This window comes from Trachurus japonicus, chromosome 6 (assembly GCF_045865225.1).
Source record: "Trachurus japonicus isolate A0001 chromosome 6, Traja_1.0".
NCBI lineage: Eukaryota > Metazoa > Chordata > Actinopteri > Carangiformes > Carangidae > Trachurus > Trachurus japonicus.
This window is the reverse complement of record NC_140912.1, coordinates 1077931-1104426: the sequence shown is the minus strand read 5'-3', so window position 1 is coordinate 1104426 and position 26496 is coordinate 1077931. Positions and strand designations below refer to the sequence as shown.

Below are 26496 nucleotides of genomic sequence, written 5' to 3'. Positions count from 1 at the left end.
AGTCCACAATTAACTGCGGAAGACTAAATTTAGCATTTGGGGGTTATGTTTGGGAAAAGGTTTGGGTTGCAACAACTCTAATCAGCTGGGTGTCCCACTAAATTCAGTTCAGTTAAACACATGTTTAAAGACACAAGTCTTTAATGTAACAACTGTATCTGTGTACTACAGACTTTTGCCCCCTGTGCTATTATCTATCATGTGTTGTTTGTGTAACCTTTGAATTTGTTGACCAAAGCTGCTTTTACAGGTCCATGACTTACCACCTTATCTTCCTCAGGTTTTCTCCCTCTGCACCTCAAGATGGCAGAGTAGCTTGCCCAGACAGGTAGGTGTTGTAAAAACAGTGTGCATGTAACATCATTTGTAGATTTATTCCTTCCTCTGTCATAAATGTTTGAGTTTTAGACTGTTGGATAAATCAGGAAATATTTTACTTTTTACTTTACTTTACTTACGTAAATGCCTTTTGCTGAGGTTGCATTTGCATTTGCATTTGTAGGATTTAAAATAGAGAACTCGTGGGATATTGTTTTTGTATTGCTGTATTGTTACTCAGGTAAAGGGACTGATGACTTTGTCTACCACTGTCATGGTGAGGTATATTGAATTCTATCAACCACAAACATATCCTAATAAGCAGAGACCAGACTCACAAATTCAGACAAATAATTCCAATAAATCAAAAATTTATTGTTCTCGTTTTGTGTAGATGACAATCATTTGAGATTTCATATAATTAAATTATGCAATAAAAACAACATAAATTCGACCATAGTGCTACATCATTTTTTTTCAGATTTCATATGAAAATGGTGCAGTGGCTGAGGTAGTCATGTGGCAATAACAACTAAATTAGGTACAATTGAAAGGGACAACAAAAGTTAAGATAAATACAACTCTAATGCACAGTGGTGTAGAACAGTGTATGTGAAAATTTAACACCCAGAAATTACCTTTAGAAATATACACCCCACTGGCCACTTTATTACACCTGTTCAATCTAATGCAATCCAGTTCAACAGATCTGTTGCAGTTTCAACATTTTACAACCAACTTCTGAGAAGTTTAATTTCAAAGTTTATTAGAGGTTAGTAATAGTGGTGTACTAGACTACATTATGTTTTTGTTATTCATCCCCATATGTTTCTGGAAAATGTAACATTATTATTTGTTCAGCTGGTGTATGGGATTGAATTTTATGGATGTCACAGATAAAGTGGCCATTGAGTATGCACATGTGTGTATGCCCACTTCTTATTATAAACACATCAAGGATTAGGCTACACATTTTAAACTATGAACTTAGTCTACAGTCGTCAAAACAACATTGCATCTTAAAATTAATTCTCAATCAAAGTTTCTGTTCGGTTTTTCATTTACAAATGCCTCGAATATTTCTTGTTCTCTAAAAAAATTTGACATGCATTCACTCATGACGGACACGCTTCCTTGGCGATGCTGGAGGATCCAGGGAGAAGGCGGTAGGAGAGACGGGACGGGACTCAGGGAAGTACTCTGTCTGATACTTGTCAATGTAAGGTTTGGCCACATTCCACACCTGAGGTGAAAACATAAAGATGCAAATTAAAAAATCCTCACTTCATCTCAGCCCCTGTGGAGCTTTCATGTAAATGGACTGTAAACACATTTTATAGTCTTTGTATTATGGTCGCCACTTGCCTTCTGGTCAAGTAGGAGACGGTGAACAGCTTCAATGTCTGGAGACATGAATCTGTCTTTCATCCACGGTCTGTTAATGACAGCAGTGTAGAGAGAAGGAGGGAGTCAGAAGTGGAACAGTGGATAAATATTAACTATCTATGAATTCAATGGACCGACAGTTGTGTACCTTGGCCACATCTGTTTGACTTACTTGACCACACTGCGTACAAGGTCATAGACCTTCTCCAGTGGAGTGGTGGTACGAAGTGGGCGGAGGAACTCAATTCCCTGACAGGCGGCCAGCAGCTCTATAGCAAGAACTAATCATAAAGAAACATGACTTAGATTTAGCGAAATGGATATTATTGGTGACTAGTGGTGATGATCTCAGTTATAAATTTAAAGTGTTCTGATGTCACTGTTGGCATATTACATGACAATCCAGGCATTTGTGTTAAGGTCACTGTGCTGCTGGACACAATTAAATAGATTATACAACATGTGAGGTTTCTGAAAATATTAAACATGGCATAATAGAATAACAGTAATATCAAATGACAACTGTCATGGAGACTGTACTTTTTAAAGCTCTTTGTTTTGTACTATTGTATCTTACAATAAAATGAAGGAGAAAATAAATTTGTCTACAGAAGTACTGGTTAGTTATGTTTTTTACCTTTAGATTTATGGTTAACCACTGTAGCCACTCAATCAGCTTTGATTTTAGACCATGCCAATGTTTGCTTAGCTTTATCCATAGTGTACACTGGCAGGGTTTTCAATGATGTTACCTTTGCACTTTTTTGTTACACAGTCACTATGAATGGTCCAGTTAGTCTCTTTGAACCATATACAGTTGCTGATTTAACAGTAAAATGAGGAGTTTGCAGATCATTGAAGATAAGAACAAAAATCTCAACGGTTACATCTGTGTACCAGCTTATGCATTTGTGACCATTTACGATTATAGTGACTTTGTGTCACAAGTTGAGTTATTTTATTACCGGTAACTCTCTATTTGTTGGTGCTCGTATTTACCCATAGGCTTACAGCAGCCACATTAAAAAAAAAAAACAACTGTCATATTATTATTTACTAATAACAACAAGGAAGAACCAAACCTTGCTCCACGTGCTCTATGACCCTGAGGGCCTTCCTAGCAGCCCAGCCTCCCATAGACACATGGTCCTCTGTGGCAGCACTAGTGGACAAGGAGTCCACAGAAGATGGATGACACAAAACTTTGTTCTCTGAAACTAGACACAGGATTAAAAAAGACATCAGAGTTAAGGTTCATACAACAACATTTGGCAAAGAGAGACATATGAATGATCTAATTCTCTTCTACTTGAAAATACCTTTTTTTGTGAAAAGAACTTTAACAGAAATGGATATTACCAAAACCTATTCTACCAACCAAAAGTCTATTTTATAAAGCAGGTGCATCATAATAATTTTAAAGGGATAGTTCAACATTTTTGCAAAATCGCCTATTGCCATAATCCCTATAGTAGTCATAGGGACAGGTTAATTACTTTTAATTATCAGTGCATGTTTTTTGAGATCCGTGGGAAAGAGACACGAACTGCTCAGCAAACACAATGGAGGTGAATGGTACAGGTCCCCTGTCCCTCATCAAACTCATCAAATACACAACCCAACAACGCCAAAACACTCTCATGGAGAAGTTGTGACCTGCACATTCGCCAGGCCATGAAATAATCATGTATAATTATGTAACATTACGACACATGAAGCAAATACTCAGAACTACGTTCTCTTTTGAAGTCACTCGGCTCAGCAGCCATGTCTGGAATGTAGTGCCGGCCAAGCATTTGCCTCGAAAACAACTCCATCTCATAATGTTACATGATGATTTAGCGTGGACAATGTGCAGGTCACAACTTGTCCACAAGAGCATTTTGGAGTTGTTGGATTGTGTATTTGATGAGTTTGATGAGGGACAGGGGACCTGTACCGTTCACCTCCATTGTGTTGAGCAGCTTGCATCTCTGCCCCATGGATTTCAAAACAACATGCACCAATAATTAAAGGTAATGAAACTACTCCTATGACTATAGGGATTATGACAATAGTTGAATTTGCCAAAATGTTGAACTATCCCTTTAAGTGCATTACTTATGGTCATGCTTTATTTTGTTTTATGCTTTTGCACACCAACCCAAGGAAGCAGCAGTGCAGTGGGCAATCATGAAGCCTGAGTTGAGTCCTCCCTCGTTGACGAGGAAGGCAGGCAGCTCACTCAGAGAGGGGTTACACAACCTCTCGATCCTCCGCTCACTGATAGAGGCCAGCTCATGGACGGCAATGGATAAAAAGTCCAGAGCCTAAGTGAAAAGCAAAGGAGTGAAGAGTGAGAGAGAGAGAAGAACAAAATCTACAGCAACTAACAAATGTGTGTCCTATGAGTCACGAACCTTAGCTGGATATTCTCCATGGAAATTCCCACCTGAAATGGTTTCACCTCTTTCCGCAAACACCATCTTGTTCGGTTGTTAAGAAAACTATGTTGCACAGTGTGACATCCAATAAAATCCAACAAACAGTTTGTGGCAGGGTCCAGAATTTGTGGTTGAACCAATTAACAATTTAGAGTGCAGAGATTAAAGTGGCACATTTGGATTCACAAAAAAGACTCTGCCCTCCAGTTTGCAATTCAGCGAAGGATACAGGGTTGTCAGTGGCACTGTTGATTTCTGTATTGATGATGTTCTGGACAAAATTTATTGTGTCGTTGGTGATTCCGTGAACCTGTAGAGGACAAAAAAGGTTACGTTCAATCACAATGCTCTGCTTAATATGGCATCTACCACATGAGTTTTTCCTTTTCCAAACTCAAGGCTTGGAGGCCAGAGGGTGAACAGAGTGCAAAGCCCTCTGGGACAAACTTGTGATTTTGGCATATATAAATAAACTTTACTTGAGGTTACCTGAGGACAGCATCGCATGGTGTAGGCATCCTGGACTCTGTCACAGAAACGGTGGCTCTCTGGGAAAAACAGAAGGCAGCAACACCAGATGATACACATTAAGTTCTGCATGTTTGAGGGTGCAATTTAGGCACAATGTTCCCAAAAAGCTATACTTAATTAAACTGTGTGGTGAAATACACCCTCTGCACTCATGCCATCTTAACTATGTACAAGGTGTGGTACCAGAGACCCAGAGCCATAGTGTTCCTACTTTAGAGCCTTGATTAAAGGAGTCATCACCTGTTTGTTTACGTATACAGTCCCCCTTGAATTGCTTTGAATCAATGCTTAAAACTTATTAGAAACATTAAAAAAAAAAAAAAAATCAAACATAGAGCTTGTTCTAACACTTTTTCATATGACAACTTTCTCTCATGAGAGTAAACGCGAGGTTTTGACTGGTCCAGATGTTCATTGTATTAATATGTAATGAGGCGCGCATTGATTGGACGCAGGAAGGACAGAGCCGGAATGGTGGCTGGCCCAGTGGGCTACATGCAGGCATTGCTGTATTGGAAACCGCATATTATGCTGCTCTCTGCCGTATACCGTAACCATGTTATATAACTGAATAAAATAAAACAAAATTTAATCGGTTCATTGTTAAACATGTATTTATTGATGCAAATGTGGTGATTTCTGTACGTAGGCTACAGAGCCCCGGGGCAGAGCTGCTGCTGCTCTGTGTGAAGCTTCACTTTTCATTCAAACAAACTAATACGACTGCCACAATTGTTAGATTTCATCAATGAGACCAACATTTATCTCCTAAAAAGAATTTAACCAGCCGGCGGTAAACTTCTACAAACCTGCGGGTAAGTTAATTAACGATCGTTTCCTCCCCCGGCATGACGACGTAGTTTGGCCGGCTAACGAGCACTGCAGACGGGTTGCTGAGGAGCCGCTGCTGTGGTGCTTGCTGGAGCTCGCTGGAGCTTCACTTCTCCTAACGTCGGAGCAAACTTCTAAACAGCCATCATTTGGATAAACTAACCGTACATTGGGGATCTAAACCCTTACTTTCTCGCATGAAAAAATATTAAAACTTAATAAAGTGACGAAATAACAGCGCTACAGTGGGAAATAAAACAATACGTTTTAAGGTGTGTTTATGAAAGCAGGCTCCTACGGTGACGTCAATATAGGAGCAGAGTCAAAATCTGTGTGCAGTGTGCAGCCTCATGAGCTACTCTGGCTTAAACAAAGAGCCCAAACGAAAAAACTCAGCCACTTTCAAACTCCAGATTTTCAGGCAAGTTTCCACTGAGGTCCAACACCAGTATACATGTTTTAACAAGGAAAAATGCGTTTTCCGGGTGATGACTCCTTTAAGTATTCCTTCTTGAATCCCCAATAAACATAGATAACATGTAACTGTCCCACAGAGTGGGGCCCTATGCCAAACAAAGGTTCTGATATAGGAGCATACTGCCATGAGGTGCTTTGATGTTATATGTCTAATTATTTATGATCAGTTGTTTTTCTGCTTTAGCATCCTGACTGTCCTCTGACCTGCAATCTCAGATGGATGGTGATCAGAGTCCAGCAGTGAGCGGAAGCGTTGGGCCACCTCTATCTGTCCTGGGTGGGGCCGCAGAATATGGATGTCTGCATGGGAGGAGACCAGAAAATGAGAAAGGATTGACAAGATACAGGATCATGATGCTGGAGGTACTGGTAAATACTTTCGTCTAGGTTCCTCATTTTGCTCACCACTGTCAAAAGCCTTGGTGGTTCCCTTTAACACCTCCAGGGTGAGAGCAGCGACGATGTCAGCCTGCTGGGCGATGGCCTGGGCCCGCTCCACTGCCTCGGCCCCCAGAGAGGTGATCATCTGGGTCCCGTTGATCAGAGCAAGGCCCTGAGAAGGAAAAACAGACATATTCTGTGCTGCCGTATCGCTGTTAAAATGTTATTCATGTTCTTCTGAATTCCTTTAAAACACTTGAGAAGACACAACACATTGTCAGTGAACTGTGGGCTGACAGCTTCAGCACAGGCTAATTAAATATTAGAGCATGCAGAGATGGACAGAGTACTCGACCCCAGTACTTGAGTAAGAGTACAAATACTGGTCAAAATTTACTCCGTTACAAGTAAAAGTAGGTCAGTCGACATGTTACTCGAGTAAGAGTAAAAAAGTACTAGCTTTTAAAGGTACTTAAGTATCCAAAAGTACATGCTTTTAAATTTACTTTAAGTAAGAGTAAGAGTAAATTTCTTATTTTTCACATCAATCGATTACTATATTTTTTTCTAAATGAATTGAAGGACCTTTTAACTTTTGTTTCTGAGAATTAACTCTGAAACCACCTGCACTGCTTGCTTTTAGGGGTTAGGGTTTCCTTCTCTGACAAACACAGCTTGTGTCCAATAGTATTTTAGAAAAAAAAAGAGCAGACCTGGAAAGTAACGAGTACTTTTCAGCCTTCCTAGAAATTAACGTTAAAATATTTGTCTTGGAAATGTATTCAAGTAAGAGTAATAAGTACCAAAGAAATCTAATACTCAAGTAAAGTACAAATCCTCTGGATATGTACTTAAGTACAGTACTCAAGTAAATTTACTCCGTTACTGTCCACCACTGAGAGCATGTGGTTGGATTTAAACATTACCTCTTTAGGCTTTAGTGATACTGGCTTGAGTCCATGGGCCTCCAGGACCTGGCCAGAGATGAAAGGAGGAAAAACATGTAAAAGGTCAAGGGTCATCAAAAAGCAAACATGTTTTCCTATTGGATCATTCAGTCTTTCACTTTCAGGCGAAAGGCACATTTCCTGCAGCATTATTGTTGTACAACCATGAAGAAGTCATCCTGGCCTTACATATTTGGCATCTGCCCATCCGCTCTTGGGAGACCACATTTTACCCTCTCCCATCAGCCCCAGGGCCAGGTGAGAGAGGGGGGCCAGGTCCCCACTAGCACCCACGGTTCCCTTCTCCGGGACGAAGGAGAGGCAGGAAGCTGCGGGAGCAAAGTTAGTCAGAGATCAAGATTCATTCAGAGAGTCATAGGACAGTCAGCTTCTCCAATACCAACACCCCACATGAAGATATCAGTCAGTTATCTCAGTCAACTGAAGCTGATAGGTCAGGTCGGCTCAGGTGAAGTGAGGTTGCCGGGGGCAGCAGACACTTACCATTGAAGGCCTGGATCATGGCATGAAGGGTTTCTAGAGAAATCCCACTGTGCCCTTTGGCCAGAACATTGATCCTCAGAGCCAGCAGCATGCGGGTCCTCTCCGGGCTCAGCGGGTTTCCCACACCTGCACACCACAGCGTATCAATGACATAAATGCTAAATCAATACCCACTTGAAACGCAAAGAGTTGGCCGAATTGGGGACGCTGTTGGTTGTACACAGAGCAAAAAGTGGACTTTTACCTGCGATTATGCAGAACTTACTTGTATCAGTTTCACAGGACGACAATCACAGAAGAAAATGTAATTTCAAGTACCAAGCACCAAATTGCAAAGATTAAGTTGAAACAAATGTGTATTTCTGTGGTGGGTGTCAAAATATGGAATTCCTAACAAAAGATGTACAAATATTTTTCGGTTTAAGAGGATTTATAAGCAAAAATAGGGAAATTATATAAAAATATGTAATGAAAAAGAATAGTTATGGATTTTTTATTTGTATATTGTTGGCTGTAAACCAGTTCATTATAATAGCATTTCATCTGATATAAGCTTATTTTGTTTTTGTTTTGAGAAAGGGACAGATATTAAAAGTTCTCTTCATCCTGCTCCTTTCCAATCCCAGGATTGGAATGAACAAATTAAATGAAAAATTAAATCCACAAATAAAACCCTGGAGGAGTTAAAATCTAAACAAGGAAGTAAAGTCAACTTTATTTAGACTTCTCTTACCTGCTGAATGTGACCGCACCAAGTTCTCCTGCAGCTCCCTGTAGGGAAAAATGACATGGTCATAAATCACTGTGTAAGAAAGGACTCCTTCTGTAACAGTTGACAAAGAAATAGATAGTAAATATTGTATTTACTTGAGTTTGCTGACAGGAATGACGGTTCGGGCAAATTTGCCAAAACCAGTTGTGATTCCATAGACAACTGACGGCACAGAGAGAGAGACAGACAGGTGAAAACATGAAATCGTTCATTCCTGAAGACTGTAGCTTTGCAGCAGCTGTTTAACACTCAGATCGATGCATTTAGTGTCTTTGCATTGAGTCATTTAAGGTCTTTATTTTAAAATTGATCTGAACCTTTGTTTTCTTTAACAATGGTGTCCAAAAGTTCTCTGGCTTGCACAACTTTTCTCTCAGCCTCCGGAGTCAGCTGAAAATGTTGAAAAAGGGAATGATTACATTAAGTCAAAGATTATCACAGACAATCCGTGACAACAAATACGGTTTGTTGATCATTACCTTTATCTTGTAGAGTCCCCTGCCTAAATTGACCAAATCTGTCGATGTCAGGCTGTTGCCATCCAAGGCTAGATACTGCACAGAGAGACGTGTGTTAAATTAGACTGAGAAATATGTGACTTGTTTTCAGATATGGCTGAAAAAATGGAAAGTGAAGTGAATACTTACGTCTGCAGGTTCTTTGTATGCTGCTGTCCTGTTTCACATATTTTGATTAAGGACAACATTTGGAATACTGTGCCTATCTCATTATTTATCAGAGAAATAACAAAACCCAGTGGTACATCATGTATGACTGGATTTAATCTATTATCCCAGAAGTCATTGTTACGCACAACTTAAAACAGTGCAATGGTATGGACAGTGAAAACCCTATTCAGAACCCACAACATTTAACACCCACTACAGTGCCCAGATGTGCGCATTATGGCACAAAGACACCCGTTTTGAGGATACAGGTGAGAAACTCCAGGCTCACATGGGATGAAGTCAGGAGACATGGTGTCTCCTTCAATAGCTGAAAGTACAATAAGACAAATTGTCCCTCATTGGTCTCTCATTTCAGTTAGTAGGTGACAAACTTTTGCACAATTACGCACAAATTACGCACAGCCAGTGGTCAAAGATCTCCATTGTCTCCTAAATGTGATGACTACACATCTGATATTTTTCATGCACGCGATCATTACCAATCTCCACAAAGTCATTATCCTCCAGCACATCCTCGATCGTGTCATCCGCGTCCAACAAACCCAAACCCTGGCACCTGCGCACGACGAAGCGAGTGTCCCTCACAGCAGCGATGCCTCCGTTGTCAGGTTTGTTCTTGACGTAACGTTTCAGCGCCTCGAGTCCGAGCCAGCCGATAGTTTTGGTGGTGTCCCGGCACGGCACCGCCAGCCACTCGTCTCGGATGTGGACAGTAAAACGAGGCATTGCGCTTCAGCGGGACTCTGCAGCAGTGAACGACGTTCGCCGCTGCGCAAACCACCACCTTCAGCCTCACTAAGTCTGAGCACCAATCAGACGCACCGCTGGAGAGTCCCGCCTCGCCGGTGTCACACCTCGGAGGACCACTGACCTCAGCATGATGTTTGGACATAGTGACCTGAAAGAGTTAAACGTGAGGACTGAAGTTAGTGATACACTTTGTAGACATTGTTTGCATTGGTTGTCTGGCAAGTAAATCAGTTATTGAAGTTTCTGTGGTAGCGGCCTGATGTGATGGCAGGAAATCTGATTCCCCAAAGAAAACACATTTCACAAAATATATCAATAAATTGGAGGCGACTCTCCTACTGCTAGTGGTGCCTCCACGTACTCCCAGAAACAGTGTGGACATATGTAGATGTCACAGGACTAAAGTGTATATACATGTTAAGGTCAATTTGTTGAGTCAGCATAATTGGGTGCAATAATTTATGGGTTTTTTGCAAGTTCATCACCAAACTCTCATATTCTGGTCACAGTCTGATTTAATTTAACTGGTATAACTGGATAACTAAACTACATAAATAACAACTATAAATTTAATTATTTTAAAAATTGACAACAACAAATGGCAGTTATTCGAAAGAACATGATTAGTTCACGCAACACTGATAATGGCGTTTGTTTACTCAAAACTGTTGCATCTCTGCGTTTCTATATGATATTTTCAACAGTCTCTTCAGGGATGCAGTCTATCTAGTATCTCCACATTTTACTTTGTAGAAGGGACCAAACAAAAATGATCAATTTTCGTTTTTTTGTATTGTGTTTCATGCAAACGTTGTAGTTTGTTGTGTGTTTATTCACCAGTGTTAAAGGAGACATATTATGCCCCCTTTCCACAGATTAAAATAGTTCCCAGGTGTCTTAAAGACATGTCTGTGACATGCTTTGGTCAAAATACCCCAAGGATCAAACATCACAGCTCTTTTCATCCTCTGTTCAGAACGGTTGGTTTCAGTGCCTGTCCCTTTAAATGCAAATGAACCACTGCTTGCCCCGCCCCTTCTACCGGTCCCAGGCATATACCCCTTTCCCACTGGTCAAAAAACCTGTTTAAACCCGCTAACAATCGGTTTTTGGTGGCAGTGGGAAAGGCGCACCAAGGTCAAACGACTCGGCAAACGACGCGGATTAAAATCGCCTTTAACCGGCTCGGCTCTGATTGGCTTGCAGTGGGAACGCCAGACCCGGGTCAACCCGCTAATTTACGTGATGACACTGAGCGTTACGTGACGCCACGTCATTGCGCCAGTCGTGTCTCATATCACGTACCAAAACAAAGCTCTGCTCTCATTCGAGACTGGGATCAAAAGATCAAAGAACACTCACCGCTAATTTTAGTGGGAAAATGGCTATGGACTGTAAAAAGAATGGACGTAGCACCCATGACGTCACCCATTGGTTTGGGGGAGTCTGTTTTGTGTTCCTACTACGGGCATTTGAACTGCGTCATCTTGGATTTTAGTGGGAGTTTACTTGCCATATTTAGAGAGGTGTGGCGGTTTGCCGGCTGAGAACCCGCCCACTGAACTTGAAGCAACCAATTAATGGCCGGTAATTGTCGGAGTGTTAACGGAGGTGGAAACTATCGGTAGAGACCAAAAAAATAAAAGGCACCAGGCTGTAAATATGTTTTTTTAAGTTGTAAAGTCGGCTATTTTAACATGGGGGTCAATGGAGAGTTGCTCACTTCCGGTCCCAGCCCCCAGAGGCCGCCGGAGAACTGCAGCTTTTTGAACGTGGAAGTGGTCTTCACTTGTAGAGCCCACAACTCCCCCCTTGGTCCCAGGTGGAGGTGGTATTATGCAAACTTGAGTCCTTACATCACTGGAAGATGTGGATTTCAACCTAGGGAGCCTGAACATTGTAGCTTTTTTTTTTGTCAATTCTCACATTTTGGGGGCTGAAAGGCAAGACAAACACCCAATTATATGTTAAAGAGCCTTCAAAAAGTGATATTTCCATAGTATGTCCCCTTTAAGCAACATTGTCTCTCTCTCAACGCGGGGGGGGGGGTGATCCAACCCGCGCAGGCAAGTTACATAGTGCAGTTTCAGCCAACGCAACCCGGCTCCTATTAACCATTTTTCTACCATTGCAATGAGTCTGGAAACATTATTTTAAGGCTGATAAACTCCGCAATGTTGCTTTAAAGCAGAAGTAAGCGATTCCGGTCGTTTTAGCTAACTTCCTGTCAGCGGATGGAGTTAGCAGTCCCCGCCCTCGTCCCTACGTCACCACATGCACGGGCATCGTCCTCAGTCTATGCAACTGCCCCCTTGGCTGCACACACAGAGAGTTGTAGGATACAAGGAAAGTTTTCTCCTCAGCTTACAGCAGAGCAGAGTGACTGACAGACCCGTGTTTCAGACCAAACACTCTATGTAAGTGATTGCTGTCGGAAGATATAACTATTTAAGACTTAGATTAACACAAACATTCCGCTTACTTCTGCTTTAAGGAGGCGGCACCATGACCTGTGGGTTAGGGTTTAGTATGACCACGGTTTGTATCAGTGCAGTGTTGATAAAATCAGATCATGCATTCATCCTGATTTAGAGGCAGACATGTACTTCCTGCTAACAGCGCCACCTTTAACCAAAACTTTACCTAGGATCAAGTGACTCTTATAGTCTCGATTAAATTTGCTATGTCAGATCCTTTGAAGTTTGTCTTGCATCACACACCGTGCACTGTTTCATGACAACACATAACAAACACTCAGCCGCTCAGTAGAGTATTGTTACTGACAAACATCTGTACTATAGTCAAATATTACAACAACAGCTGCAGTGCAATCACTTTTCATCACTTCCACTACTTGACATATATTTAGCCTGTCACACCATGCTCTGATTGATCAAACTCAGCAACAAAAGCATTGGCATTTTGGGCTGTGTAAAGATTTGTAATGGCAAAAGCTGAACTTCATCAAATACACCACAAGAGGACCCATGCAATGCTGCAAAAACACTCAGTATTTCTGCCTGAAGGTATAACCATCCCTTGTATTGTCACCTGCACTGTGGTCTAACCTGAACATTTCTTTGAAACATCCTGGGTTCAGTGCCACTGCCAGCTGAGGACTTTTATGTCACATGTCATCTGTCTTTGGTCCTCCTCCTCTGTTCCTATTGACAGATAAAGATCTATAAAGGCCCACATAATGTTAACTCGTGCTCATAACCATTGATTATAGTGCTTCATGCCCTGCACTGAGACCATGGACTATTAAATTGACATGCAACAACTTTTTTTTATTTTTATCACAGCTATTTTTATACATTCAAAATACCTCAACAAAAGAAATACAATCCTGTGTTATTTCTTTTTTCAATTCCTCCTACAATAATTAAAGCCACAAAAACACATGCTAAGTCATGTCAGTTTTATCTGGCTGCAAATCACAACAGAAGTTTTGTTAATCCAGTTTCCATATAGGTAGAGCAGGTTTAAACCACACTTGTTATAACAAGTCAGTAACCTACATAATGATGATAACCTCAATTGACACAAACATTTGCACAATCTATTTGCATAACCCAAAGTATCCCCTCTCTAAAATCGCTATTTGCTTATCTTCATGTCTCTGACAGAGACAATAGATCTGACAGGAGTGAACCATTAGTTTCAAAGTACTAAAGTGTCGCTACATCCTGCTGCACGTTGCCTTTCGGTGTCGCACAATAGCCAAGTGAAAGTAAACAGACCTCAACTCACATGACTCTGTAAGGGCCCGTGGTTGGAAATGTTTGAAGTAACGAGGCGTGCCTGAAAGCACCACGCTCGCTCTCACTCTCTGCCTCTCTCTCCCCGGCTGATGATGTCAGTTTACGGGCCGTAGGAGTTTCTGTATCACCATGTGTGCCGATCCTGTGTGAGCACTGAGCAGGCCAGGCCTTACTGCTGCTGGCAGCCAGCGGGCAGGCAGGCAGAGGAGAAGAGGAGGGGAGGAAAAGTGTGTTTACACAGACGGCAAACTGCCTGGGGAATCGTAGGGGAGAGGAAGTCAGCCGGCTCTGTCTGCCTGCTCCAACTTCCTGCTCAGAAAAAGAAAAAGCCCAGGATCCTATTTCAGTCCAGCACAACTGTGTTAGAGCAGAAGTAAGCATGGAAAAACAAGGGATCACACAAGCTTCACCGTAAAGTTTCACGGAGGTGGAGAAAAGAGACACAAGTCAGAGATCGCAGGTAATGTAAAGATTAAAAACTGTTGTTTCTGTGTGAAGGGCGCTTTGTTTGGCTCGTAGACACTTCCATTTACGCGTGATAAAGTTGGATCTGAGCGGGTTCACACTTCATAAAGAAGTGTCTTGTGTGTCTTGTGTTAAACGGGTGCGTTTTGAAAGTTTTCTTTTAAAGCAACAATAGTAGCGATTTTAGTGTTGGACACACATTGAGCCGTCTTCCGGTCCGAGCAACATCTTGAAAATGAGTCAGTGGGGCAGAGCAGCGATCCACGGCTGTTACTGCCGCTTTGACTGAAGACCTGAGCAGAAACAAACAAAAGACGAGCCGGACAGAGAGAGAGGGAGAGAAGGAGAAAACCAACCGCAGAGACCGACTCTGCTGTTTAGAGATGCCGCTTTTTTCTTTCTTTTCAGTTTTTTTTTATGAGTCCCTGTTGAATTTTCCACCGTCTGCGAACAGGAAGAGAGCAGATTTAGTCATGGCTAAGTAATGTCTGCACACACCATCTAATCTCATTAGGAGTTTCCGTTCAGCCAACACACTGGATGGCTTTGTGCGCACTGCGAGGCTCCTCGGTCTGAGCATCCGCAGCACGGCTCCCTCATCCCGGGACAAAAACCACCACAATGTCCCTGTGATGTTCCTAGAAAGAGTTATTGGAGCCTCCCATGGCTGCAAGTCGCCTCATTGTAGGAGGCTGTGGTATGGGATTTTATCAGTGTGGGTGAGCCTTATCACGGTAATATTCATGCAGTGTGTCAGCTGTGAGGTTGCTATCACTTTGTTGTATTTGTGTGTTTCCTGCTGCTCAATGTCTGAGGTGTGTATGTGTGTGTGTATGTGTGACCTGCAGGAAACTTTGAAGCACCACTGTGCTATTTGCAGCATCTTGCAAAAAAAAAAAAAAAAGGTGAATGTTTAGAAGTCACACTGGCCCTAATTGTAGAGCTGTCAGCACCAGCAGCACCGGCACTGGCACTAGCACTGGCAAGCTTTTACTTTTTTTAATTTTACTTCCAAAGTGTTTAAAAGCCATAGCCAAAGCCGGAGCGTGTGGGTTAAAGGGTGGAACCGTGAAAAGGGGACAATGATTTGATCTTTTGACCTTCTTCCTCTGGGATTTCTGTGGGAAGTGTGGCAGGATTGGGGAAACGCTCCCCTGCTGTGGGATCCCCTCTCCTCACCATTTGTCCTTGGAAGTAGAATAGGAGGAAGTCCTGACTTTGACAGGTTTGTAGTTTCACATGGCAGATAAAAAACTCAGGGGATAGCTTGTGTCGGAAGTGAGTTCAGGCCTCCCTCCCTCCCTCCCTGCCGTCTGGACACAGATACCGTACGTGGTGGTTGAAAGGCCAGTTTGTTATCATTGTTTTTGTGAGCATCACTCCCTAATCACTCCTCACATCCACAGATAAGACCAGAAAGAGCACGTAATGACAATACAGTCGGTCAGGTAGGAGTGTGAAAGAGTTCAATACTGTTGCCCAAACCAAACCAGAGGGACGAAGGGATGGAATATAAATGTGTTTCTTTTTGAAAGCCCTTATTACTTCAAAAACGAAACCAGAGTTCTTAGTCCAGCAGCAAAAGAAGAACTTTGGAAGAATAAGAATAGTCCAAAACTATTATTTAAAAGCTAAAATATCAGATCAGATAATAAGGAAATCAACAACAAACCTGGTCAGACATTTACTCAACAGTCACAGACTCATCACAGTCTGTAACAATGATGTAGTATGCGAGTCCCTCTAGTCTAATGATGGTTTTCATCACTGATCAAAGCGTTTAAGAAATTCTCTTTCCCTAAAATGTGAGTCTCTCCGAGCCTGAGTTGATGTTGGTGTCTGATCAAAAGCCTAAGACATCAGTCAGTTTGTAAGAAAAAGAAAGAAGAAACAAGACAAATCATCATATTTGTTGATGATAGTGAGGAAACAGGTCACGTTGAGCCTCACTGTCGTTGTTTCTAAATATCTTATCAATGAACAATTATCCAAATTGTTGCCGGTTTATTATCCGTCATCCGACTGTCTCGATTAATCGGCTGACTGTCTGAGTCTGCGGTGACGGAAACAGTCCCCCTCATTATTAATATGTGAGCTCCTCGCAGGCAGACAGGAGCTTCGAGGCTGCACATTCCTCTATTAAAGGAATAACCCACCCTGGGCCCGTCATACTTCCTGTGGAGAGAGGGCCAGGTTGAACCGCAGCATATTTCTGGCTTGAGCTGTTGTTCCTCCTTATATTTTTTTTCTCTTCTGCTGCTGCTGCTGCTTGCTGCTACATTACACTACACTCTTTAACACACACTGTTCTATTCATCAGCGCTCCACTCTGTCTTACACCACATGTTAAAGCTCAAACAGGCACGTCCCTCCTCAGCCACTAACCTAATTTATGTCTGTCTGTGAGGATGTATGGAGAATCATGTAAAAAAGAAAAAAGAAAAAAAAGTATTTTCATTAAGATGTAGCCTCAGCTCCTCTTGGTCCAGACAGTCTCCTCAAATACACAAGCTATGGGTTTTCTACAGTTAGTTTACACAGGTAACAGCAGCTGTAATGAAGAAGCTGCTGAGCTTGTTTCTCTTGGTGGTTTGAAATTTCTGCTAATTATGTCATGGCAACATCTGGTATATATATGTATATGTCGGTGGTTTTTGGTGCTTTCTCAATAGAAACTGACACCTCTGAGCAGCTACCACTTTTGTCTCGTAGTGAAAACGGTCACAGGAGGAGAAAGACCTCAGACACTATCACTTATATAAAGGATGATGAAAAGACAACAGCTCAGATGTTGAATATCCTGCTCCGTTCTGTGTCAGACACCGATCATGTGATGTGTGTGTCTCTCTCTCTGAAGGTATGGACAGTGCCATCACCCTGTGGCAGTTCCTGCTGCAGCTGCTGCTCGACCAGAGTCACAAGCACCTGATATGTTGGACGTCGACGGACGGCGAGTTCAAGCTGCTGAAGTCGGAGGAAGTGGCCAAGCTGTGGGGCCTGCGCAAGAACAAGACCAACATGAACTACGACAAGCTGAGCCGAGCCCTGCGCTACTACTACGACAAGGTGAAACCAGACGGGGAGCTAGCTACTTCTGCGCTCTAACCAAAAAGGACAGGAAGGCCTGTGAAAGGACCAAAGTCCCACAGCAGAGACTTTTTTGTTGTGCTTCTCTCTCTAAAGCCACAGCCTCTCCCCCGATAGACACTTCCACTTCCTCTTTCTCATCAAATGCACAACAATAGAGCTCCGGTTATGATGTCGCACTGTAACACAACACTGTTTTTCAGCCCGAACAATTTGCTTTTGTCCAACTTCTCTGCTTAAATCTGTTCATGTTGTGTGTTATTATATTTCAGATTAATATCAGCTTCTGGACATGAGAGGTTATTGATCAGGGAAGTCAAACTCAATCTAGTTCAGTGGCCACATACAGTGCAATAAGATCTGAAGTGGGCCAGTCCAGTAAACTAACAGCATAATAACTTATAAATAATGAGAAATCTAAACTTTTCCCTTTGTTTTAGTGCAAAGAAGTACAAGCAGGGCCTACATTACCAAGATGTTTACACTTAAAGGGATAGTTCAACATTTTGGCAACTTGGCCCATTGCTATAATCCCTATAGTCATAGCAGTAACTTCGTTTCCTTTAATTGTCGGTGCAAGCTATTTTTAGAATGGCGGAGCAGAGCCGCGAGCTGCTCAGAGCTACGCTACAGAGGCTAATGGGATTTCTTGGTTTCCCTCATCAAATACACAACCCAACAACTCTAAAACGCTCTGGTGGACAAGTTGTGACCTGCACATTCACCACGCTATGAGATAATAACAGCACGTTACCAGACAGAGGTGTTTTCGAGGTAAATTCATGTAAAATCACTGATGCACGTTTCTGTCGAGGGCAGTTTTTCGGCAAGCAGACTCTGCATTTGCTTTGAAAACAACTCTGTTATTATCTCATAGCGTGGTGAATGTGCAGGTCACAACCATTCATAACCAGGTCTCCTAAAACTATAAGGATTATGGCAGTGGGCCAGTTTGCCAAAATGTTGAACTATCCCTTTAATGAACTATATCCTTTAACAAAACATTATGAACCTGAAATTTCTTGAGAAAAATGACATTTCAATTAAGCTCCTTCTGTCATCTATGTAATTGATTGTGTTTGTCTGTGTCACAGAACATCATCAAGAAGGTGATCGGCCAGAAGTTTGTCTACAAGTTTGTGTCCTTCCCGGAGATCCTGAAGATGGACCCGCAGGCGGTGGAGATGGGCCTGGCCTCGAGCCGCTTCCCCCTCCAGGAGGGAGAGGCTCCCGAGCTGGGGGTAGAGGAGGAGGAGGAGGAGGAGAGCGAGGAGGAGGCGGCGCAGAGGAGGACGCTGGCGGCCCTGGGGGCGCAGCAGTGTCGTAACGACTACCTCCGCTCGGGCCTCTACTCCTCCTTCAGCATCAGCTCCCTGCAGAACCAGCCCGAGCTGCTGCGCGCCCTGAGGGAGCGGCACGAGGAGCCGCGCTCCGTCATCCGCTTCGGCACCAACGCCGGCGGCGAGAGGAGCTCCCCTCCCTCCGCCAAGCCCGAGTCCTACGCCTCCCCCAGGCCGTCCAGGCTCCCCTCCTATTCCCAGTCCCCGCCGCCCCCCTCCCCCCACCACCACCACCCGGGCCGAACCTGGAGCCCCGCCACCAAAGAGGAGGAGGAGGAGGAGGAGGAGGAGGAGGACTCCGACCTGAGCGCCCAGCCCCTCAACCTCTCCTCTGGGCACAGGGAGCGAGCCCTGCAGCCTCCTGAGAGAAGAAGTGGTGGTGGTGGTAGAATTAGCTGTGTTAGTAGTAGTAGTAGTAGTAGTAGTAGTAGTAGTAGTAGTGGTAACCAAGGAGATGGACTCCCACCAAAAAGCAAAAAGCCCAAAGCTCTGGAGATCTCGGCCCCGTCCCTGCTGCTGGCGGGGAGCGACATCGGCTCCATCGCCCTCAACAGTCCAGCGCTGCCGTCTGGATCCCTCACTCCGGCCTTCTTCACAGCACAGGTCAGACACACAACTACACAAAGTACACAAAGCACCACACTGATCCCTCCTTGTTGTGTAAACGTGAGTCACAAGCTTTAGAGCAGTAGTTCCCAACCTTTTTTGGCTCGTGACCCCATTCTGACAGCACAAATTTCTGGCGACCCCAATCAAGATGCGTCAGATCAGATATTTTTATATGCTGCATTTTATTTGAACTTGATTTATATTCGAGAAAGTGAAAGTATAGAATACAGTTGTTTAAGATTGGGTGTGGTGTTTTTAATCATAATTTAAAAAAGAATAGTAATTGGTTTAAAAAAATTATCAGTAATTTTTATCATTTACTAGACATTAATTTCAGGCGACCCCATAAGAATTCTAGGCGACCCCATGTGGGGTCCCGACCCCAAGGTTGAAAAACACTGCTTTAGAGTCTAAATTGTGATTTTGGGGATCATGATGCATTCAGGGTCGTCACAGCCTTCAGCCCAACACCCGCATTTTCTAGTTTTTCCTGAAACTGGAGCAGCTCAAGTCCAGTGTATGATAATGTTCTAACATTAACAGTAAACTGCTCGAGGTTTACAGCCGAGGTCGCCAAAAACTGAGAAATGGTGTAAATGTCATAGAGAAGAGGAATGAAGAAAATGATTAACTTGCAGTTTTCCTGCTGGAGTTGAAGTAAATGAAGCTTCAAAGATAAATGCAAAGAGTTCCTACACGTGGCCCAGCTTTTGTTCAGACAGAGAGTTTGTTAGTCATCAACAAAGGCAGCACTGGAACAAAGTGTGTCTGATGTATTACAACACAATAGGCTGCTTCAAGGAAGTGGTGCTTTTTATCCGAACAGTGAGAAAAAAGGTAGAAAGGAAGACAGACTGGTTGGGCCGGGGTTCGTCCAACAGTGAGATAATGACCCGAAGAAGAGAACCAGACAGTGGCCGCACACACACACACACACACACACAGTGGAAGAGCAGCACAGTCTCCAGACTGGAGCCCCATGGAGCTGGTTCAGGATGAACTGGAGAGAAGGTTAAAGAAAAACAATCATGACACATTTATGGGAACTCCTGCAACAGAGTTGGGACAAACCGGCTGAACAATAATTGATTTCCAATGGAGAGACTCAAGAACTCTCAAATTAAATTTAGGATTTAAGATTCAAATTATTTCAATGTTTTTTGCGCTTTAATTTAAAAAACACTGAGACGCTGCAGGTTTCTGGAAACCGGTCTTAAACTCTGGAGCTGCAGTGCATGCTGGGATCAAATCAATACTGTTGGCACAGAACGGACGTGCACACACGGGCCTCGTATCTGTCCAGTCATGTTTACACTACACACCCCCGCTGCTACTGTACAACGCTTTTTTTTTCTCTTTTTTTTTTATAGCTTCTCTTATTTCTGCTTTCAATAATTTAGGACAAATAGAGATCATGTCTCTGCCAGCCACAGCTGAAGCCCAATAATAATCAAATCTCAGAAAGAAAGAGAATCATCTGTGTGATGCTATCTGTTTCCGTCCCCTCCGTGCAGTCAGTGGTCTGGCCGGCGATTGGGGAGATGATGGGATCTGTCCAAAGTATGATGTCAGTGTCCCTGAGTATTCAGAGAGCAGCAACAGACATCTGACACAGGCTGGCAGACGGCGCTGGAAACACTACCGCTATATTTAAGTAGTCTCAGAGACAGAGGGAGAGGTATAGAGAAGGTGAGGAGGGGGTCGGAGGGTAAAATGTGCAAAAAGGGCGCAGGAATTTTACAGAGTTTAGAGCAAAAATGCGAATTTTGACTAATTTAATGAGTCACTGTTTGTGTTTGGTTTGGGAAATTACTGCCAGAATGTTTATGTGCTGCAAATAACAGACTTTGTAGAAGTTCGTCCACACTCAAAGCAGAGCGAGACGAATGCGTGCAGTAAATCCAGCAGTTGCTTTTTCTACCTCGTTTGATTGTCCAGTCTCCAGACAGCATAACTGTTACAAGATGGACTCAGGTTCAGAGACAAATTCAGGACTTCTCTTTTTTTTTTGGTTTGTTTTGATCTCTGCCATAAAACCCCCAGAAGGCAGCGACTGGTATTTAATAATCTCTCTCAGTTAATATTGTGTTTACATTGGAGCGGCTACAGAGGGCAAGAAGACACCGTCACACATTAACATAGATTAATACGGCGCTCACACTGTGTGTTTATCAGGGCACAGAGAGCGGGATCAGAGGAAAACAAGCGATTTACAGAAATCTTCTCCAGCTTATGAGAGCGGGGAAGAGGCCCTAAGTGATGCCATATGCTCCAATAATTCCATTAATAATGGGAGCAGGGCTGGTCCCTCTGTAACACTGGCTCACTTCTCTGAGGTGACACAGGGGAAAGCAGGGGGGGGTGGGGGGGAGAAGACCAGGGGAGAGAGAGGGAGAAATTGATTTCATATGTTTTCTCTCTAGTTGGTGTTCCAAGTGCTTCAGGATCCCCCACACCTCCCCCTCCTCAAATCTACAACAACCCCCACCGTCCGTCCAGTCCACCTCCCCACGTCACCCCTGTATTCTGGGGGAGAAACCACAGACTTCCTTCCTGCTCCGTCAGTTTATTTTTCCAAACGCCAATACACGTCCATTTACCATTTCAGCATGTTTTGCATTAAACCAGCGCCTCGAGAGAAACGGCCCAAACCATCTCTGTTTGTCTTTAAAAAAAAAAATGTTGTTGTCTTCACTGGTTGGTCTTATTTACACGAAGCCTCCCTCACGCTCTTCCCTTTGTGTGTCCCCCCCCCCCCTCCCCTCCCCTCCTCCTCCTCCTCCTCTTCTTCTCCCTCTCCACAGACTCCCTCTGGTCTGTTGCTGGCTCACAGTCCGCTGTTGTCAGGCATCCACTTCTGGAGCAGCCTGAGCCCCGTGGCCCCGCTCAGCCCCGCCCGGCTGCAGGGCCACAGCTCGCTCTTCCAGGTAAGAAACCAACGCACACTAAAGGTGTGGAGGTGGTGGAGAGACACAGAGAGAGAGAGAGGGTGGGGGGATAAAAATAGCAGGAGATGAGAACACAAGGCGTGCTGACAGGATTATTGTTCCTCCGGTTGTAAAGATGAAGAGGAAGTTGTGAGTCTATGCAGGTGAAATTAGCGCTGCGGCAAAAAAAACCCTGTTCTTGCCAGGAAGATTAGAATCACACAATATCTGACACACAATATCTGGTGTCTTTTGTGACCGATATGGAATCATTTGTTTCTTATTTCTCACATGAAATAATCATTGACATTTAATTTGACTCTTAAAGCTCCACTTTCAAGCAGGGCCGTTGTATAGGGGAGAAAGGTGATGATAATTCTAGGGGCCCACAAAAAAACAGTCGTCTAATCTTTGTATGACTGAATTATTCTGCATAAGACCCTGACTAATACTCATAGTAATGCTGCATTAGCATCAAAAAAAAGTAGGCTAAATAAAAAATGATAATAATACATACGTAGTCTAAGAAAAAAAGACAAAAAAACCTGGAAAAGTTAGGGGGTAGGGGCCCACTTTAATATTCTTTAAGGGGGCCCAGAATTCCTAGCAACGGCCCTGCTTTCAAGTAGAATAGATTTTGATCGTGTAGATTTTAGTTTTTATTTCCAACTAGGTATTTACCTGACCAAGTCTTTAAAACAAGATGTTTTTGAACTGTGCAAAATGGCAGACGGCACCGGTGGTGAAAGGAGTCGACTTAGTGAGCAGGTCCAGCAGAGGTGTCCTGTTTCAGTGCTTGTGAGAGGGAGAGGAAATCCTGTGAATACTTCCTGTTTGAGCCCAGGGGAGCCAGTTTGAACAGGGTGGACTGGTTTGAGAGCTGCTCCTCATTTGTGAAAAACACACACATACACCACACCCCCTCCGCAGGCACACACACACACACACACACATATACACTCAAAAGACCATACCGGATTCTTTGTGCACAAATAATGTTGACTTCTCCTTCTGTTGTGCTGCGGAGGTGCAGGGGACAGAGACGAAAAGGAAGAGGCACAATGAATTAAAAAAAAAAACAGGAAACCAGAGCGGTGACAAAGCTGCTGTTCCTCACCGGAAAGCAGCTTTCATAGAGCCTCCGTCCCCTCCTCACTCACTCTCAGCCCCTTTCTCTTCCTCCACAGTTCCCCAGCCTAATCAACGGACACATGCCTGTCCCTCTGCCAAGCCTGGAAGGAACACCCTCCTCCCTGCTCCTGTCCCCCGCCACCCACAAATCCTGATCCAGGATCTGTGAAAAAAAAAAAAACCTGCCATCTTCATCCATCTCTAGTTGAAAATGTCTCAAAGTGGTTACCACCCTCATCAGCAGCAGCAGCAGCAGCAGCAGCGATCTCCTCTCCGTCTTTGCTTCAGAAACGTCCTACGAGACAGTATGTGACCTCACTTTTTTTGTTGTTTTTCCTTGCACTTGAGTTGCTTCAGATTCCAGTGGGTGAAAGCACTTGGTTTTAAAAAAAAGAAGAAGAAAAAAAAAAAGCCATATGCCATGATGTCTGTAAGGCGTCTGGCTCTTAGTGATAAAAAAAATACAGCACATTTCCACATGACCCTGTCCAACGATGGACAGTAGTGATGCGTCGCTAGCTGCAGAACGCTAGCCAGCCGCTCATTCTGCGCGGAGAGCTTGGTTGTTTTAATCTTGTAAAAAATTTAAAAGAAAAAATAAAAATACAAAAAAATAAAATCTTAAATGTTCATCACAATGTGAAACTTGTTGTTCCACGTGTGAGGTATTGTATGTAATGTATGCACTATGCTTCTCAGATAGTACCGGCTGTGCCTTGTTGTCCTATTTTTTTCTCTTTTATTTCAGAATATTTTAATGAAGACGAGATTTCAAATCAATGATGAAAAAAAAACCTTTTTAACACTTGTAATGTTCTTTTTTTTATACTGGACTTGGTATACAGTATGTATTCTGTATATTTTTTTGTATTGTGAAGAATGTCTTGTCATTTTCAATAAACAAAGCATTGAATGCTTGAAACACAGGTGCCTTTGAGTTTTACAGCTGCTACAACAAAACACAACACCAGGGGGAAAAAAATCCAAACCAGCTCATGTGAATTCTGTTTAAACTTTTAGATTTAATTTTTACTCTGGAAAAAAAAAACTCATATGGGAGGGCATCTGCAATGAAATCCCACACCAATAACAATTATCCACAAATAAAGTTAAAGAATGTCATACAAAACATCTCTTGTAACACTGTTAAATAGACTGACTCAGTATCTTATTCACGAGGGGCAGGACTATAGCTAGTGCTCCCTGAATCAGGAGTTCAGTGGCTGTGTGCTTCCTCATACAACAGAGCAGGCATGCAACACAATGATGGAGGCAAACCAGAAAAAAAGGACCTTTTTTTACATGTGATGGAGATGGGAATGGCAGAAAGGAGAACACATGTGTAAAGGCAGCAGATTCCAACACTGGGAATTCACATTGCACCTCCTCTTTGTAACAGACCAGAGAAGAAAAAGTGTCAGACTGAGGCGGGAAAAACAGGGATGAGGAGGTTGTTCACTAGTTAAATATTTAGGATTTCTGAAGAATTTAGGAGGCCTATCTAATCCTGTAATGCCCTTGTTAATAATTCCATGTTGCCTTTTTCCTGCTGCATTTGTTCATTGGTCACGACAGAGACCACAGCATCCTGGAATGATCTGCCAGCATCTGACAAAAATGATTTTTTTTCTTTTTTTTCTGTGATTTGCACAGAGCTCGGCACCACTGCTCTGGCATTAGCCTCCAGTTAGGATGAAACTGAGTTATTACGTCAAAGCTGGCCTCAGAAACCTCCAGAGTAAATGGTCACAAATGATTTGTGCAGCTCAGAGCAGCGGGTCACAATCGAACCCTGTTGAGCTGCTTCAGAAGCAGCATCCCTCTGTCTGTCTGCCGGTGCCTCACACTTACAGCCGCTCACGCACCGAGGAGCCTTGAGGTGGATTTTTTTTTTATGTATGAAAATGGAAATGATGACAAAAAATATATATCACTAAAAATACCACCACTTCAAGAAAAAAAAAAAATTAAAAATCTATATACATTGCATGTACTCATTAAAGTGACTGAGCCCGTTAGAATTCTAGACAGTAGTTGAATTTAGCAGCAAATTCTCTTCTCAATAAATATAGATGTACAGTATATAAACGTCTCTTTTGGGCCAGGTTCAGGACGAACCTGGGAGCGAGTCGCACCGTGGACAAGTTTCCCAAGTAGTTTGGGGGGATGTGATGATGATATTGATGATGATGGTGATGATGCTTCACGCCAACATCCATCTTCAGTTACTGATCCATCGGCGAGGCTGTACAGCTAGGAGATCCTTCCCAAATGATATATATGTATAAAAAACACAGTCCAGGGAGTCTAAAACAGCATGCTTTGTCTTCTGCTCTTTCCGTTGCCTGAAGGGGGAAGAAGAAAAAAAAGGAGAAGCATAAATGTTGCTGTTTTTATTTAGTTCACAGCTCTTCATAGTCAGACACTTACACAACTGGCTCCACGAGCTGACCGAGTTGCTGACTGCGCCAAACTACAAAAGCTAACTCATCGCCTCGTACAGTATGTTTTTCTCTAATGTCAAAATCGTCTCCCCCCTTGCGTTGCTCCTCACCTGACTCGGGGTACGACGAGTTCCGGTAGCCGGGGTCTCTCTGCAGCTGCACCTCCTTCAGTGTGAATATGGATATGCCTGCCAGAGATAAAGAGTCGGTCAGAGCCACAGAAAATCAAATCTTGCCAGGACAATAATGTCTTTGTTATGAGGCTGTAACTGATCCTCACTGTACACTGCAATATCCTTCAAGTTGTACCTAGCCGGGTCTGCCAAGTCTGCATTACTGCGTTGCCATTTCATTACTCACTCTCTGGCAGTGTGTGCACACGTGGCCCCAGGCTCCTGAAGTACGACTGTCTCATTGCTTCATCAGCAGAGATCCTCTTTTTCGACTCGTACTGAAAATTAAGGGCAGTGAGAGAAAATGCGCGGCTATTAAGGAACGACGACAAAACAAAGAACGGGGGGTGAGCCGTGTTGAATGCATGTGAATGAGCTGGCGAGCCTCGATGCATTTCCTTCCAAAAATACTGCTCTGACATAGCTGCAAAGTGTGTCAGACTGTTTTTAACGTGGCATTAATGCCCCCGACAGATACTGAGACACTCACTTTTAGGAATGACATCAGCAGGTCAATGCCGTCAGTGTCCAACCTGTGGGGAGGGAG

At 43.2% G+C, this 26496-nt stretch overlaps 3 protein-coding genes across 3 annotated transcripts in view; 1 reads left to right on the top strand and 2 right to left on the bottom strand.

The window, feature by feature from the left end:
- Positions 1–1417: 1417 nt before the first annotated feature.
- hal (histidine ammonia-lyase) lies at positions 1418–10012 on the bottom strand. Its single transcript, XM_085778204.1, has 20 exons — positions 9739–10012; positions 9506–9566; positions 9218–9245; positions 9050–9124; positions 8888–8960; positions 8666–8732; positions 8532–8569; positions 7799–7924; positions 7484–7623; positions 7274–7321; positions 6372–6519; positions 6171–6266; positions 4617–4675; positions 4357–4437; positions 4104–4169; positions 3848–4013; positions 2787–2921; positions 1877–1985; positions 1684–1753; positions 1418–1561 (listed from the first exon to the last, which is right to left on the bottom strand). The coding sequence occupies exons 1-20, from the start codon at positions 9983–9985 to the stop codon at positions 1430–1432; spliced, it is 1965 nt and encodes a 654-aa protein (XP_085634330.1). The 5' UTR covers positions 9986–10012; the 3' UTR covers positions 1418–1429.
- Positions 10013–14123: 4111 nt separating this feature from the next.
- Positions 14124–23951, top strand: LOC146985309 (ETS domain-containing protein Elk-3-like). The gene is made up of 5 exons (XM_085778207.1): positions 14124–14233; positions 17096–17304; positions 18420–19268; positions 22079–22201; positions 23389–23951. The coding sequence occupies exons 2-5, from the start codon at positions 17098–17100 to the stop codon at positions 23485–23487; spliced, it is 1278 nt and encodes a 425-aa protein (XP_085634333.1). The 5' UTR covers positions 14124–14233; positions 17096–17097; the 3' UTR covers positions 23488–23951.
- Positions 23952–24976: 1025 nt separating this feature from the next.
- Positions 24977–26496, bottom strand: part of LOC146985308 (cyclin-dependent kinase 17-like) — a 37716-nt gene continuing 36196 nt past the window's right edge. The window contains exons 14-17 of the mRNA XM_085778206.1: positions 26440–26482; positions 26137–26227; positions 25887–25964; positions 24977–25677 (exon numbers count right to left, since the gene is read on the bottom strand). Of these exons, the coding sequence (XP_085634332.1) occupies positions 25640–25677; positions 25887–25964; positions 26137–26227; positions 26440–26482 (250 nt within the window). The 3' untranslated portion in view covers positions 24977–25639. The remainder of the gene's footprint in view (positions 25678–25886; positions 25965–26136; positions 26228–26439; positions 26483–26496) is intronic.